Genomic DNA, 18259 nt, shown 5'->3' on the forward strand with positions numbered 1-18259 from the left:
TCTTCAATTACATTGTAAAATTTGTTATTTTGAATGCTTTTTCATTTGGCTGTTGCTCATAATGCTTATCAGCAATTGGCCTTGACTGTGTCGCATACCCTGTACTTTATGGCACATCCCAGCAATTCATGATAGCACATGACGAGCATTTGTGCTTGGCACATCACTGATATATCATAAGAAGAGAACGCCCCACAGGAGTTGGCCCCCAGGCAAAGAACAAAATGAAAACAAATTGTAGGCGGCTGCCCAGCCACCCTCGGGTAGGCATCCCACTCACCGACTCACCCACCCACACACACACACACACGCAGCTCTCGCGTCAAACCTTTTGTGCCCGCTCTCTTGGCTTGTCTCTCTGTGACATTGCAAATGTCACAGGATGCCGCGTGGGTGCTGCGGCGACGCAAGAGAACAAGTGTTATGAACACAGAGCCAAAGCGAAAGAGAGCGCACACAGAAAGAGAGGGCGCGCCAGAGAGTGTTTGTGTGTGTGTTAGTATGTGTGTGCGTGCGTGCGTTCGCCAAGCCGAGTCTAGGTCTATGGGGCAGTATGTGTACTGATTTTCAGGTTCTCCTGGCTCGTGGCACAGTGCGGACGTGTTTTTTCAGCTCGGGCGGAAACCTGCACGAAAGCTGCTGGTCAAGAAATTTGCAAGAAAAATCGTTTAGCAGCAACAACAATAAAATAAAAAAGTTTATCGAAAAAAAAATGTTGATAAATAAATAAAAAATAAACAAATACAACCAAGCCAATTAAATACAAATAAAAAATTTGTAATTACCTTTTATCTATTTATGTGTATATATATATTTATGTGTATGTGTTAATCAATCCTCTGAACCGTACCCTTAACGAAGTGCATTTAAAGTTAACGTAGTACAGCAAAGTAAATGTTTATTAGCCGGATTTATGTGTAGCCCAATCTAAATGCCAATATATGTATTCTTGTGAATGGCAACAAAAAAACACCAAAGCGAAAATCGATAAATTTATAAAAATAAATGAAAGCCAACATCTCGCACAGGTCAGCCAACGCACCTGTGACAACAGCAATCATCTAACCTAACTGTAATTGCTAGCAGAGCTTTGGCAACTAATTGAAAACACAAACACTGCCACAGCACGGGCAAAGCATTCAGCTCGATAACGATCCAGACAAACCACCGTTGCAAATCCAAAGACAAATACTACCAAATGAGCAGCATTTAAAGAACCAACAGCAGCAGCAGCAGCAGCCGTAGTAACTAACTGGGTCAGTAAGCTTCAGCAGCAGCAGCAGCAGCAGCAGTTACTGTTACTGTTGCCAACTTTTCGCCCTTAAAGCTGGACCAGAGCTTCCTGGCAAATACGGTAAGTTACTTCTAGTTCAACTGCTAAAAGGCCGGGTGCGGCTGCCGGATTGCGGATTGCGGGTGGCAACAGGCCAACATTTTTGTTAAGGTTGACAGTTTTACGTTTTGATTTACCCCTTTGCATTCTAAGCGTTTCAAACGGGGCGTGTTGGTTTTTGGCTAAATTCCGGCAATTAAGCAACTCGCACAGATTAGTCGTTGCGTGTGAACTATCTACTGGTTAATTTAGCTCAAATATATGTATGTATGCGAGCGTATACTCTATATACTAATCATAATGATGTATCTACTTACTTATCAGGGTGATATATTTTTAGATATATATATATCATATATATGATATAAAAGCTAGAGCAGTAAAAACATTTAACAGCATTTTTATTGGATATTCTGAAAGTTAGAATCCGTATATATGGTTTGGATTATTCAAGTTTAATTGAGGAACTGATTGATAAATCAATTCATTGATTTATTGATTATTTGATTGAGTGATTGATTGATTGACAAATTCACTGATTGATAAGAAATTGAAATCTAAACTCATGTTAAGGATGGGACCACAGTCTAAAAATGAAATTAATGCTTAGGTACCTTATGCAGTTTATATAGGGTAACTTCAAGTCCACCAGCTCTCTCATATGTTTCACATTGCCTACTCTGTGTCAAGCATAACAAACACATTTCGCATTTTGATTAATTTGTAATTGTTTTCCTCGAAAACTAACCAAAACACGACAAAACAAAACAAATAAATCATATTTTGTTACTTTTATGCCAGCTTGTGCACCTTTTGTAAGACGAAACGGTCAGGGAAGTAACAAAAGCTTCTGACATTGAGAGTGAAAGCGTTTGGGAAATCTGCGGCTGCCTCAAAGTCTGAAAGCGCTTTGTTGATAAGAACGTGCTTGCAAGCGATATGCGAATGGAGGCGGCACAATGGGTATATCAAGTGTGAAATTACGTTGAATTGGAGCCACTTGCATTTACTGCTGCCAGAGATATCGATTTATAGCTGTGTCTCAGATTATGGCTGCTTGATTAGGCGTAATAAGAATTAAATAATATATTACAAAACAACTTATATAGTTCAACTTTTTAGTATCAACATTGGCGCAGTGAACTAATCAACTCCGTCTTGCATCCCCTACAGAGTATCTCAGCCTTTCACTCTCTTGTAACGAATTCATATAAGGGTCTTCCACCCTGCATGTCGCCTTGTAAAGCGGGTCAGGAGGTCACTCAAGTGCCGCCTTTCTAGGCGACATTGCCATTTGCAGATGCTGCATTCTAATTTTCAGATATGCCAAGCCAAGTCAGTGCCAAGCCTGCCTCAGACGCTTTTGATAATGTGCCAGCCCTGATTAGGCTGCGGCAGAGTACGTAAACGAGTTTTCAATCGAATTATATAACGAATCAATAAATTATCTGCCAGAAAAATTCAGAGCCAGAGCACATGCAAAACATTTTGCAAGCAATCTAAGGTCGCTTGAGAAATTATGATAAAAATTGAAATTTAATATTCAACAGAAAAAGTTTGATGTTTCGCTAAAGTTGTTAAATGAAAATTTAATTATAGATAAAAAGTTTGATAATGTCTGCAGAATAAAATGCCAAATGTGAAAATTAAATGTTTAAAATGTCCTTTAATTTAAATCTAAAATATTTTTAATATCAATAATATATATAAAATAAATTTAATTTACATATACTCAAAGCCAAGATTTTGAATGGGAAGCTAGGCTTCTTTGACTACATTTAGAGTCAAGTAATTTTTCCTAGAAAATTATGCAGATAATATTTGCCAGATATAAAATAAAAAAAATATCTTCAGTTAAACTTATTCATAAAGAGACACAATAAATACCAGTTAATGGTCTTTATCATATATACATAATGTAAATCGTACTTGTATTTTCTTGAACTATGTGAATACTAAATGACCAAGAAACTTTTTGATTGCTTATTCAGCTTAATTATTCTTCAATTAGCATAATCCCCAAGCACAGAGAACACCACAAATAGCAAATTGATTGCGGTTTATACAGTTACCGAAAATCATATTACGCAATTGTTTTACTTCGAACTCGAGCCTGAGAAGCACAGTAAGCTAATAGGATTCCCTCCACGCAGAGCAGCTCAAACAAAAGGGGGCAAATATAACTTCATGGGTTACGCTCAGTGGTAGATGGGCATGGCAGGGCATAAGTGGCCATGCGTGTGCCACGATTCATATGACACTTGGCCATGCACATAGCCACAAATTTGTCGCATATGTCACATGGCAAAGCCTTGGGGACAAGGCCGTGAGCCATCAGCGCCAAATGTTGACTCCAATCAATGCGTATTTTTATGCCCACTCGCAGCTGTGCCACTCACCTCAGTTGCCTCCCGTGCCGGCTGTGGCTTCGTTTTAACTATTTACGGCCATTACTTTAGCCAAGAATTTCGATGCCTGAAATGAAAATACCTGAACTGAAAAATATATGCCAGTCAAATCTAGGAAAGTTTCACTATAATTAGAGCGAGGGTGTGGATGTGTGTGGAGGACACCTATGTGCGTGTGTGTGTAGGTGTGTAGTGGTGTGAGTGTGTGTGTGTGTAGTCGTGTGTGTATATAATTACCCTACAAGTCAGGCATGTCAAGTGACAGCGTATGCATGAGCAGAGCTACTTATTCCAGGCGAGCCTGCTCTCACCTCAGCGCCTCAGTTTCGATCCATTAACTATGCGACTTTCATGTACACTAACACGCGTGCACATTTAGATTACCACATTAAATGTGTATGTATAAAAAGTAAAAGTATATAATATACATATATGAAATAAAAGCTGCTAGAAATCTTTAAGAATTGCAGAAATTTTTTTTAATATTATAATTATAATTAAAAATTATTAAATAGAGATTAAATTTAAATTACTGAAAAGCTTAAAGTCGAAGATATTCTATATACTTTATTAAAAAATTAAAAAATTTATTTAAAAATTAAACTTTAAGCTTTTCAGTAATTTTAATTTAATTTTATGCCGAGCCTTAAATGAAATAAAATATATGCTTTAATTCGCCTAATGCGACACACCTTTTTTTAAGCGGACCCAGGAGACAGACGAGCGCCATAAAAAATAAACTCAATTTATTGTTGTATATTTTTGTCCTTTGGCTGGCAGCATAAATAAATATTTAAATTTAGACACAACACGCGTTTTGTGGGTTAGCCCCAGTCGCAGCTCGAAATGATATTGGGCCTGTGTCGATATCGCTTTTGTTGACATCTTATGTACGGCGACCCGCCAACGGCCTTCGGCTTTGTTCAACGATAGCTGGTTAGATGGGAAAAGGGAAGGGAAATAGGAAAATCAATAGAAACAAACAACGCTTTTTGCTTTCATTCGCTGATTTCTGCACACGCTGCGTATTTGAAAATTGCATTTACACTTGACACTGGAACGAGTCAGCCCACATTCAGCACTTAGGTGGCGCAGCACGAGCCAACACGGCCACACGCAGAGAGCTAACCACAGGGCCCTGCCAGCCGTCTGCACCCTCTTCCGCTCAATCGCTTTCGCACTAGCACGTTCTATGGGCCCACTTTTAGCCAATAGGCCCGTGCACATGGTTGGTTACAAAACGCTCGCCTACAATTCTCATATCCGCCATGTGTCGGGCCAGAGGAAAGCGAAGCGAAGCGAATGTCAAATGAAATAATAAAATTGAATGCAATGAGACGAGAACGGGAACGGGGATGGGCATGGGGCACCTAATGGTGGCACCACGAAAAAAACACCAACAACAAAATCTGTTAAAAGCATAATATATTCAATGCACATAGAAAGTGACAGAACATTCGCAGCTGGAAAAAGGACGACGATTCCCCTTGATGGTCTGATTAAATGCACTTTGACTCGCTCGAGCATTCATAAATTCAATTTGGAAATTCTAAAAGTTGCTTTTATGGTTCACTGATTCAATAATCATAAAAAATAATATAAATCGATTCTATTGGCATAGAAATTCAAATTTAAAATTTATTTATATTATTATTTTTGTTTTTAGCTTTAGACTTGCTCTAGTTTTCTGCTTTTGACTTCTAAAAATTTTAAAGCTAAAACCTTGATGCCCATATTTGAACTTATTTTTAACATATATCTCTTTATGCTAATTTGAAGCTATTCGACGGAAACATAAGACGTGGGAATCACGCTTTCCGCCTATTTACCAAAGCTGGGCTGACCTTTAAATTTGTTAAAATGTTTTTGTTTTTTTTAAATGAGCTGTGAAAATGAGCGTGGTCTTAGCTGTAAATCATACAAAAATCGAGCCAAATATGCAACGGACGGAATTGTGAATTGTAAAATCAAATAATATTTACGTCACGTGTTTTTGAAATATTTTTAGCGTTAGGAAAATACAAGGCAATATTTTTATATTATAAGCACATAATTTTTAAAGTTTTTTTTTTTTTTTTTTCATTTCGACTAATATTTATATCACACATGAGTTTAGATATTAAAATTATGTAAATTAGTTATTATTATAAAATTTTATGCATTTCACGACTATATATGAGTGACCAAATAAGAGCAGTAGGAAAAGAATTATCAAGTGGACAAAGCCGATAAAATCTTAAATTATTTTCTGCTTTATTTTGAAGCTATATGGTTGCCTCTAATACATCGTGCAGATACGTATATTATGTTTATATTCATTCAAATACATTATTATTAAATAAATTCAGACATTAATGTAAACTGAAACAGTTAAAATAAAACTGTTACTACAAAACTTTTACTGAAATATGCTCTACATACCAGCTTGCATTCATCATCAATCAATCAATCATTCAATTAGGTTTGTAATTATTTTATTTCCTGCACTTGCATCAAATGTTATTTTATTGCCCAGCAAGAAAAAAAAAGTTGTTTGCTCTTTACTGCTCAAGTTCTATTTAATTAAATTGCAATGCCATAACAGCAAAATCAACACGAAACCTCTAAGTACGAACACTCACACACACACACACACACACACACACACATTAACTCATAACCGCATTGGCATCCTTTGGCCGGTTTCCGTTAGCAGCAACACCCACACCAGTCATCCGCTTTCACTCGGGCAAATTCGCAACGTGTTTGTAACGAAATAATTATGTGCGAAGCCGCTAAGTAAAAAAAAAAAGAATTAATAGAAACGAAAACACGATAATGCAATAGACGCTCTTTCGTCGACGACGAGAAGAGAAAAGCCGAAGAGAGTGCACCGAATGCAACTGCGCTCTATGCAACAGTTGCAGCTGCAGAGAGCGTGGTAGAGAGTGCCGGAAAGAAAGAGAGAGCGAGCGAGCGAACGTTGACTGCACAAGAAACAGCTGAGCGCCGAAGAGGCGTACTTTGATGAGAGGGAAACTGCGTTCGAAGCTGCTAGCCGGGCCGGATTAGTCTGGCGCGCGACTCAATGCGGTGCGGATACGGCTGCAGCGACCGTTAGACCGGTTTACCGCTAGTTAGGTAGTGTAAAAAGTAAAGTCCTACCCAAAGAATTTACCCATTTACCTATAAGTGCAAGTGCTGAAAGGCTTCTAATTGATTTGTGATTAGAGCTAAATTCTGGAATCGTAGCCGAAGCATTACGAACCGGGCAACTCCTTGTTGCTGTGTGTCCTTTGTGTCTGCAGCAGTGCAGTCACTGCCTCTGCCGCTGTCACTGCTGCAGAGTCAATAACCCGTCGAGTCTTTGTCTCTTTGTCGATGGGCCCAGAGCACACAACAGCAATTGTGGCCAACAACCAACTGGATACCAATATGCCGCAGCAAGCCCAGCTCAGACATATCCATGGACACGGCCAGCTGCCAAAAGTGATAACAACGACGGACAGCAGCAGGTAATCCAATCTCGGTGGATATGTGAATGGTGTAACTCTTGAAGCTTAGATTCAGTTCATTCATCTATTATATATGTGAGTTCTATACAATTGAGTTGAGCTTTAAGGTGCTGGATATAGTTTTTGGAGTTATATACACAAAGGCATACCGATAGAACCAATATGAATTCCATGTATTCTTTTTTCAAGACTTTTAAATATTGAGGTTCGAGTTTTTTGATATTTTACATTTTAGATGAATAAACTCATGGACTCAACCTAAAGCCTAAAGCTCTTATAGGATAAAGCTGCCTAGAGAATTTTAGCGGTGTTTTAATAATATACTATATATCGTTTGTTGTTGCCATACAAACTTTAGCCTATAAGTGAATATTAATAATATTTATGATACAATATATGGAGATTCCAACTTTTGCAAGAAACTCCAAAAGCCTTTTCTATATAAAATAAAATGCTAAACGTATACCTAGTATATACAGTAACTATACTTAGAGTCCAATTCCAACTAAAAAAAAATCAGTTAATCGAAAGCCATTTGAAAAGCAGCTGCAGTAAATTGCAATACCTTTTTATGGCTAAGCTGTTCTGCCAAGTTTATCATTTTCCAGTTGAATTTCGTAGTTCTAATAAATTCTGACTAACAATAGGTGTGTGTGTTCCTCGAAGGCTGTGCAGCCCAGACTAACGTAATAAACAAACACATATATGTATATCTGTATTTATTTACATATTTGAAATGACAACAACACACACTTGCATAGGACAAATCCAAGAAATCTGAGCACAATAGCTTTTCCATTATACGCAAATTGTGGGGGCATTACTTACAGATGGTATGCCCCCAATTAAGCCACAATGGCAACTTCCGCGACACGCACAGAGCTAAAATGGAGCCGAATATAGTGGAGGCGAATATAGTGGAGGCTATAATAAGTACATATAACTCAAATAGAGTCGACAATTTATGAATTGGCACGAGAAGCGCTTTCGCCTATGCTTGTCATCATTAAAATGCGATTAGGTCATAAATTAAAGTTTATAGCGTCTAATTGAAATCGCAAATAGCTAAATTGACTGGCCCAAAAGGCTTAAAGCTTATCAAACTGTCCGGAAAAAGACGAGGAAAATGTTGGAAAAATGCGCAAACAATAGACTAACTGTCGCATTTGTAAAGAACTTTAGCTTACTTTCTGTTTTGTTTGGTGATACTTCAGGGTGTATGTGCATACGTGTGTGTGTGTGTCCCGGCTGCACTGGGTCAATAACATGGCAAGTGCAGATGGTTGGTTTATTGTCTGGTGCCATTGTTGTTCTTATGATAAGGTGCAGACACACACACACACACACACACACACAGACAGACAGCGGTCTGGGGTTAGTGGCAGGAAGCATTCGATAAGCAAACAGTCAGGCCGCCAAGCTTCTCTCTCTCAGCGACCACACATGCTCTCACTCAGTCTCTCACTCTCACACGCTCTCTATCTCTCCCTCTCTCTCTCTTTCTCTCTGCGCTCGGCTGCAACTTCAGCCAGCCGCCCCCTCCGAATGCCGTTAGTTGTCATTTCTGTTTTGCTTGCCTTGTTCTCCTCGCCGGGGACATTGATCCCATTTGCCACGCCCACCTAAGTCGGCCGCCTCATCTTATGTATGTCATTTCCGCCAAGCCACATCAAATGTGCGCTTGCCCCAAGCGGCACACTTCTGGCCCCCCCTTTGCCACCTGCCGCGCCACTTGGGCAAATGTGCAAAATATTTATTAAATATAAATATTTTTCCTCATTGCAATTCTCACATCTTAATTGTCGCCTCGATAATTGTAAGTTTCCATAAAAAAAAGTGAAGCAGCTCGTTAAGTGCAAATCGCTTTATCAGCTTAGCTGCGAAATTTGTTGGTTGCCCGCGAGAAGCATGAGAAATATTCCCATGAGCAGACTAACTCTTCTTCTTCGTCTTTTCAAATCGTGAGTGAGTTAATAGCAATATTGACTCATTTTTATATTTCCGGCTCGTCCTTGTCATGTGCAATACTTTGGTTGTCCTTGCAGCTGACATTTCGTATTCAGCGCGTAAAACGGCGTCCAGAAAAGGCCATAAATTGTAGTCGCCGACGTCACAATGACATCAGCCAGAGGATAAAGATATATACACACACATACACACACACACACAGCACTTTAGCACGATTTGATATGGTTGTCGGGAATGCTTTCAAGGGTAGGGTCACATCATCCACAAGAAAGCCAAATTACAAGCTGACAGCCCTAGCCTAAATAGCAATTCTACTGTCAGATGGCCATAATAGCATCAACAAACTTTGCTCATACTGAAGATTTTAATGCTATCCGAAACTTGTATCAAAGCGAATGTAAAGATTACTTGACTTTGATTAGATTTGAATATAAGGAATTAAATATTTAATATATTAAATTTTACAATTAAATTTCATGTTATCAGTTTGCATTTAGGATTACGCCCGAATTGAGTTTTTCTTATCAACAATAAAAATATAATTCAATTTTTTTCTTTATCATTCGCTTTTCACAATCTTAATATTAACGTATTTTATACCCAGATATTTAGCAAAAAATATATATATTTTTAAATTAAAATATATATTTATATATAATGTATATTATAATATTTGATAATATTATTAAATAATATTAATTTTATGATCATTTTATTTGTTTTAATAATATTCATATATTTTATATAAATAAAAATAATATTTATAAATTATTTCTTATAAAAATGTATAACAAAATTCTTATTAACAAAAACTAAATATGTGAATAAATTTTGTATTCAATCAAGACTTTTCAAATATCATATGTCATGAAATTATATTATTAATTTAATGATAAAACTTTATAATAAGTGGATTATCTGCTCTGCATACATTAAGCCTTCAGCTCAAGATTGTGCTGTTAATCTAATTATAATTCTTTGTCTGTATTTCTGACATGCTTTGTTTGCTGCCTGATGCATCAACAATTTATATTTAATTAAAAGAAAAACATTTTAATTGCAAATTAATCCAAGCTGAGTGTACTGCAGACGCGCACGTTGTGTATATTGTGTATATACTTGACAAAGGGTCGCAACCCAATTAAGGCGTTAATATCAGGGCTTGGGTTGATGAATTTGCTTGGGTTGTGGAATTTGCAAAGTTTTTTTTTGTTGTCAGAAAATGTAAGGAAATTTTTTAGCGGGGCATTAGGAATTAGCTGGCTAAGTGAATTAGACTTTAGGCTTGAATAGAGGTAGAAATAGCAGTAGACGCTAGTCGAAATCAATTATAAACTAGAATTATATTAATTACATAATTAAGCCAATTAAACTTTAAACTAAGGCATAGACAAGTTTCGCTAATTTAAACCTAATCAATAGATAGATGATGTATAAATTATAAACATTCGAAGAGATGTATTACTAATCAATAATATCAAATTATAAATATAATATTGACTCCACTTATGCTTATGAATCTTAAATTCAAGAATATTTGAGCATCCATATAGTATACATACACGTATATACATATAACAATCTTCTACCTTTAATTATTCCTAATTTATATATTTATCAGCTGTTCCCAGAACTCTAGGCACATTTGTCTCAACGTTTTTCAGCTGAAAAAAATAGGTATATATAATAAAAAAAATATTTGCAGTTTTAATTACCTTTGTGCTGTTATATGATTTACTAATTTCCACTTTCAAATTATAATACATCACATTTGGTTTGGTTTTATGTCTATTTTTACCATTAATTGAACAATCAAATTTGCACAAGTATTTTTTTATACTCTCTTAAGAGGTGCCGACACTTCAAAACAAACAGATTTGGAACAAGCAAGTGCCATAAACCAAATTAGAGAATAATTTACAAAATACAACCCGATTCAGCTCACTTTTAGCTGGTTATTCGCAGCCATATCTTCATTAGAAGCGGTTAAAAACCGATTAATAACTCTTGACAATGTTTGTTTCCGAATTTTTGATATTCGACAAAATCATAAATCCATCAAGGCAAAATACTATTCGCTATATAAGTTTAAATATATATACACTCGAGATGTCAGATAAGCATGCCAATTGACGGAGTAACGGCAACCTTATCGATGGGCTCCTCAAGTGCTTAGACCAATGACGCGCTCGTCAGCTGCGATAAGCATCTGCGGTTGAAGTTTGTCACGTTTATTAAACAGTTTCGTTGCCAACTATGCGATCTCAAGAGCCGTGTCGATAAGTCGCAAACAAACAAATTGAAAATTAAAGAAGGGACAAGTGGCTTTTATCGACAGCCCGAATAAAATATACCCTTGTAGAGAACTTATCATGAGATTATGAAGAGCACAAAATATTCCAAGGAACATTAATTTTATGTACTTATTTATTTTTTTATTAATCATATAAGGCTTAAGGAAACATTTAATTAATGATATCAGTATAAATATATTGATATTAAAAAAAAAAAAAAATGAAAATTATCTTTAATAAATTGAGTTAATAACGGTAACATATTAGATCATATTATAACAGTACTCTTTACGATTGACAAACCGAAATGAATCTTGTATGTGACGCAGTTGTAGCCCAAAGATATATTCAAGTATTTAGTGATAAGAGAAACATTTCTGACGTCAATGCGGCATAACCTACATACAATAATAATGCTAACAATAATACTAATAACCAGTAGTCAAATATATAGACATTACATGATATGACATACGCATCTTTAAAACTTTTGGCCAAGATGCAGACAGGTAAAGGTGCTACACGTTTCATAGCTCTTTTTGACTATTGACTCGGTAAATAACTTTTTATCAATGAATTTATACGAAAGCTGACAAGTGTTAATAGGCGATAATTAACTCAGTCAATAAACTGAGTTTATGAAACAATAAAATGTATATTTTGCTTATGACCTGATATACCCGATCAATGACAAATCTGGCGTTCAGCAGAAATCAACGATTTGTTCAAATCAAACAAACAAATAAAACAATCAAAAAGTTCTGCTTAAAATGTTCGTTTGGGAGTTACAAAACTTCCCACATGAGACGAAATTAAAAAATAAAAAAAATATATTTAAATAATCATAATGAGTTCAGTCAGTTTCGAGTCTGAGAGGAGACTTAAGCGATTCATAAGGTGGCTAAACTCGAGGTAGTTACCTATTTCCAGTTTAAGCCGGTCAATTGCTGTCAACGTCTACGTAGCGACGCGTCTCTGTTAGCCATCTCCAGTTGGCTGCCTTGCAAATGAAATAGAAATATATACATAAATATATACATATATAGCCGGGTGTTATAATGTCAACGGCACGGCACATATTCGCTTCTCCTAGCAGCTTTCAGTATTCATGTTCAGTTTTCTTTTAATTTAGCCGCGACGAACAGCTGTTTTCCAATTCGAAGCAGTAATACTCATTAGTATAAATATATATACAAATGTACATATATGAGCCTATAGCTGCGATACGTCTCGGGGCCATTCAGTTAGTTGCTGATATTATGCATGGGCGGAAAGGCGTCGAGACAATAGAAACCACAGAGTACAATATGCTCTCAATCACAAACTTATATATATAAATACATATGTGTCAATATAGATATATAAATTGTTCATAAAAATTTGCAAACAACCAAATATTTAATAGACTGCAGTATAATGCAGAATAGCTAACGTTACATACAAATTAAAAAAGAGAAATAAAATATTAATTTGAAAATTCAAATTTAAATTATACAAAAAAAATAGTAAATTTTAATGTTAAGAAAAAGAATATCAAAACATTTTTATAATTTCCCATATTTATAGCTCAGAAGCTAGATAAAACATCCTTATTTTATGGTAAATTAAAAAAAATAAATAAATAAATAAAGAAAATAATTAAAAATTAAAAAAAAAAATGTTTTACCGAACAATCAAATAAATGTAATGCAAAACTAAACTCAAGTAAAGCCAAATACAGCCTCATACTTTTCACATTCATTTAAAAATTATCACGCAATACACATTAAATTTTTTATTGATGTAAAGTGAACTCAAATTAAAATATATTTTTATAAACTTTTATTAACATCTTCTAAACTTTAAATAGCTCGAAATTATGAAAATATCTAAAGCTTTTTTGGTTAAAGCATACATTTTTTTATTAATTCTGTAGTAAACGAAATTGGACCAAAAACCCAAGCAATTATACATTTTCAAAATCTCATTTTAGGCTTTTTTCATATTCAACAATTATTTGCCGTACACTCTTCCAATTAAACAAAACAGAATTGCTTGCCTTGTCATCAACATTAATTGTATTTTCAAACAAACAAAATTTAATAGAGTTTTTCTGAAAATTTTGATAGCGAACTGCTTAATTATGCACAATTTCCATTCAAATTGAAATACATATTCATTAAAATACAAATAATTAAATGCTTCAAAGCATTTGCAAGAGTGCAGGAGAAAATAATAAACACAAAATATCTTTATTATGTGAATAATAATATTACTATTATTTTTATCCAGTGAAAAATACATATATAGTCAATATTCATGCATTTGTCAGGCTCCATAATTAAATACGTATAAATTAAAAACAATTTGGCTGAAATGAAATAGACGGATTCAACGAATCGCACACAAAACAACAAATTTATATTTATTATTAACCATGTATTTACAAAAAATTGGTATGCGGCGGCTGTAACCAGTTTCGTCTGTGCTCTTTGATATAGAATGCAATCATAGCTTAAAAAAAAAAAAATAATAAAAAAAAACATATATATGTATATATATATATAAACACCTCGGAGAATACTGTAATGAAAAACGTAAAACCAAATCAAAGCAAAGCACAAAAAAAAAACTATTTGCAAGTTAGGTAAACAACTTGTAAAGAAAAGTAAGAACTGATAAGCGCCGGTCGGCTCGATGGCAGTGCGGACGGTTCCTGGCGATAAGGGCTCAAACGGCGAATATCGATAAGGTCAAGAATGATAATCAGCGTTTAAAAACACATTTAGTCAGAAGCCTGTGGGATTAAATAATATATTGTGTTACGCTCTGCCGAATGCTCTCGCGTTGTCACTCTCCCAGCTGCGGCGAGCGCACAGTGTGACAAATGTTATTTATAGTAGATGAAAATTAAGCTACTAGAAATGGATTTAATGAAGCTATACAAAATTAAGTAAGATATTATTAAAAGATTAGAAAGTCAATTTATTTAGCTAATAATTGTAAACTTAATCTATTATTTATTTTTTGCTTCGAATATTTATGTGACTTTGTATAAAAAAAAAGTACTAGCTTAAACCCGAATGTTAAAAGAAAATTATAATATATTTTGTATGATAATTAAATATATTATTGACTTGAATTAAAGCTATATCTAAATTCAAACTAATACTAATACTAAATATAATACTAATAATACTTAAAATGATAAATAATAATGAAAATAAATAACAATTATATATATAAACCAAACATAGAATAAAAATAAAAATTTTAATTAAAAAAAAAAAAATATTTGTATATAATAATATATCAATCAAATATATAATAATTTTAATAAATAAAATAACAAAATAAATATATAAATATAATAAATAAACAAATAAAAAGAAATTATATATCCCGAAACCAATTCACTGAAATCTGATTATCATACACTGTGCATTGCTGGCATCGTCGACGCCGCTGCCGGCGCTAATCGTTGCAGCAGCAGCAGCAGCAGAAGCAGGCCTAGCAGCGGGTTAAACGGTGACGCTGCTTCGCTTTGAAGATCGGCCAGTTAGTATTTAGTCTGCAATCGTCCGGGCTCGAGGCGAGTCGGTAGAATCGCGTGCTAAACACAGCATAAACACCCGTACGAAGAACGTAATAACAGACCCTCTAATCGAACCTTGGTGTTAATACACGCTCCGCGCCTATCGTCCCCGCCTATCGCCTACTTGGCTCGACGTGTGATAAATCGAAAGCGCAATTCGATCAGCGAATCGCGTTCGTCACAAGTGTTTTTTTAGTGGGCCCCAAAAAGTTATGGCTCACAATAATGGAAATTCAACGTAAGTAAAAAGTGTTACAGGCTATCCAGATCCGATGTGATCAAATTAAAAACTGGACTAACGATTCGAGTCCAAAGTACTCCAAGCTAAAAACCAAAAATTAAATCTCGTGCAAATTTTGCAATCAGGTGTGAATGGCTGCATAAGTTACTTCCGGCTAAATCTGTTAAGAGACATCAAATTATTCGATTCGTGTGAATTGAACGTATTTTTAGATCGGTTTTTGAAGAGATAATTAAATGTTGTATATACAGCATGTATTAAATTTCATTAATGATAAACAAGCGATAGATATGCATATGGATATGACAAATTAACTTGAATACGATATCTGATAACCCGTATCTCTAAATTCAATAGAGCCACACATTATTACGCCAAATAATTAAGAACCTTGTAATAAACCAATACACTTTTCTTGAATCCGAAACGTGTATCGAAATCGGCTGATGGGCCACTCAATGTGTCTCATTGGCACGCTTATCTCACAAGGGCACAGACAGAACAAGTTCTTGGCTTTATTTATATAATATTATCTCTGTGTTTAAGAGTCGTTTCATAAAGTTTAATTAAACACTTGTCTCACATTTTCTTATAAAAGGCCTAAAGACATATGTGCATATCTTTCATTATGATTCTTTCGAACCGGCGCTATGTGAGTCACTTAACATTGATAAAGAGTTACGCCTGGAACAGTGGAAAATGGTTTCATGTTAGCTGAGATCGCCCCAGCTGAAACAACCAGACAAGTCGGAGGGTCTGTCTATCAGTTGGACTGGCTATATTATACATATAAGTTGACTTTTGTGTACACATAGATTCGTATATACGACTATGTATACATATATAAAAAGATAAGCTTTTTTGATGGTTGATAATGCCGATGTTGACTCAAGATGTTAAAGTTTATAAAATACTTATTGGCTATATATACATATATATTTCTATATATGAGACACACGCACCACACAAGGTGTATAAAAAAGTTATGCAAACCATTATTAGAGCACGCATTAACGCGTCTATAAAGCATCAATTGAGAAATCCAACAATATATAGTACATATAAAGTTGTCAATGAATACATAACTTAAACTGAATTATATTAGATATTTGATTATTGAAAATTAAAATTCCAACAGGGTATCTCATAGTGCATATTTGTATTCCGTCATAGAAACTTGTTGAATAATTCGTGATTAAATTTGTTATAGTTTTGAGGTGCTGACATTATTCTATAACAACTCAATGTAGTATATATTGGCCAAACCTGCAATTGTATTTGAAATATGTATAATAATGACTTTGAAACAGAATATCAAACCGTAAGAGCTAAATGTAAATATTTATTCAACAATTGCTGAATCGAAACATGAGACAGCACATAAATTTAAGCTATAAATAAAAAAAAACAAAAACATTGCATGAGCATAGTCCAAATACTCTTCTTAGTAGAGTCTGATCGAATGTTGATTTGATTTGCTCATCTATAAATAAGTTTGGTCATTAACACTTTTGTGTTAACTTCATTTGGCGATTAACCGAGTACAATTAATTAATTATCATGTACAATTAATGTTCATAATTTTCATAAACAAAAGAAACATTTTTAAGCAGAATTATAAATGACAATGCGTACCAAAAATCTTTTTGATTAATTATTAATTAATTTATCGAATGTCAAGAATAATTTCCAAGACGTCAGTGGAAGTTGATTTGGTTCTTGATTTTAAAGCTAGGAAATATATGATTGAATAAATATTTATTTATAAATAGGTATTAAAAAATAAATAAATAAAAATATTAAAATATTATCATTATTATTATTATTATTATTATTATTATTATTATTATTATTATTAGAATATATTATTATTATTTTTTAAAAAGAGATTATTAAGTATTTTAATCAAGAACAGAATAATATTTATTATATTAGATAGAAATTATCTAAAAATTCATAAAATTTATTAATGGAAGACATTTTTAAAGTGTTAAATAAATATTATATTATAAATCGTTGTTTTTGAATTCTACCAAGTTTTGAAAATGTTCCTGCCAAGCGTGATTGCATTGATTAGCTATCTTTAACCATTAATATGAAATATCAGGTTAAGTGTGGACTAAGATTATAAACATATTAAGATGTCTTAAATAATACTCATATGAAATTATAAGCAGTATATGCCCTCTGGGCGATAGACTACTAAATAAATGTAGTGGTTCGAACTGCATATATTAAGCTGTCAATTTATTCTATTCACGAATATTCCAATTCCATTCCATTGAGACAACAAAGTCATCCTCAATGTCTCACCTGAGCTACCATGTTAAGGACCCATTACGAGGCCCCATTTACAGAAAGTACTTGATTCATCTTGCTATTCACAATTATCTGCAATCTTGAGCAGCTGTTCCAATTTGTAAGCTAAAAGAGCTTTAATTTGAGTCAACTTGACGCATTCAAATCAGGTTTTTCGTTGATTTTTGTTCGAATTATTTGTAGGGGATTTTTTGAGTGGGTGCTCAGGTTTTTGGCCTCAGTATAAACAGTTTAGTGCAATTATTGTAAATGACGTTCACGACTTTATATATATAATTCTTTATTATAAAATATTTCTTTGTAGTCATTAAAGGGCAAGAGTTAACAATTTGATCAAATTTGTTCATGTAAAACGCAATTAAGATTATAAAGACTAATTGCTTTTGATTTTTGGTTTTGTTTTTTTAGGCCCTGGAACATGAACTCCTCGAGTGGTGACGATGAGGCGCCCAAGGATCCGCGCACTGGCGGCGAGGACTTTACTCAGCAATTTACAGAAAACGATTTCGAAGGTGAGTGAACGATTCAAAGTGCACAACGTTGCGTATACGCAATGCATTGGAATGTTGTTGTCAACACGACCTGTTGGCCGATTTTTCGCATGCAAAGTTTGCTCGTTAAACGATTC

General features: G+C 34.4%; 1 protein-coding gene across 17 annotated transcripts in view; it reads left to right on the forward strand.

Moving 5' to 3' along the window:
• The first annotated feature begins 772 nt into the window (after positions 1-772).
• LOC6577255 (sodium bicarbonate cotransporter 3) overlaps positions 773-18259 on the forward strand; it is a 30549-nt gene continuing 13062 nt past the window's right edge. For 7 of the 17 annotated variants that reach the window (XM_044009117.1, XM_015165578.3, XM_044009111.1 and 4 more), the window contains exons 1-2: positions 6796-7235; positions 18040-18143. In XM_044009117.1, the coding sequence (XP_043865052.1) occupies positions 7102-7235; positions 18040-18143 (238 nt within the window). In that variant the 5' untranslated portion in view covers positions 6796-7101. Of the gene's footprint in view, positions 1355-6795; positions 7236-18039; positions 18144-18259 lie in introns of those variants that run through there. The other 10 variants (XM_015165586.3, XM_044009119.1, XM_015165577.3 and 7 more) reach the window with 3 other exon arrangements.

This window comes from Drosophila mojavensis, unplaced genomic scaffold, assembly GCF_018153725.1.
Source record: "Drosophila mojavensis isolate 15081-1352.22 unplaced genomic scaffold, ASM1815372v1 contig_36, whole genome shotgun sequence".
NCBI lineage: Eukaryota > Metazoa > Arthropoda > Insecta > Diptera > Drosophilidae > Drosophila > Drosophila mojavensis.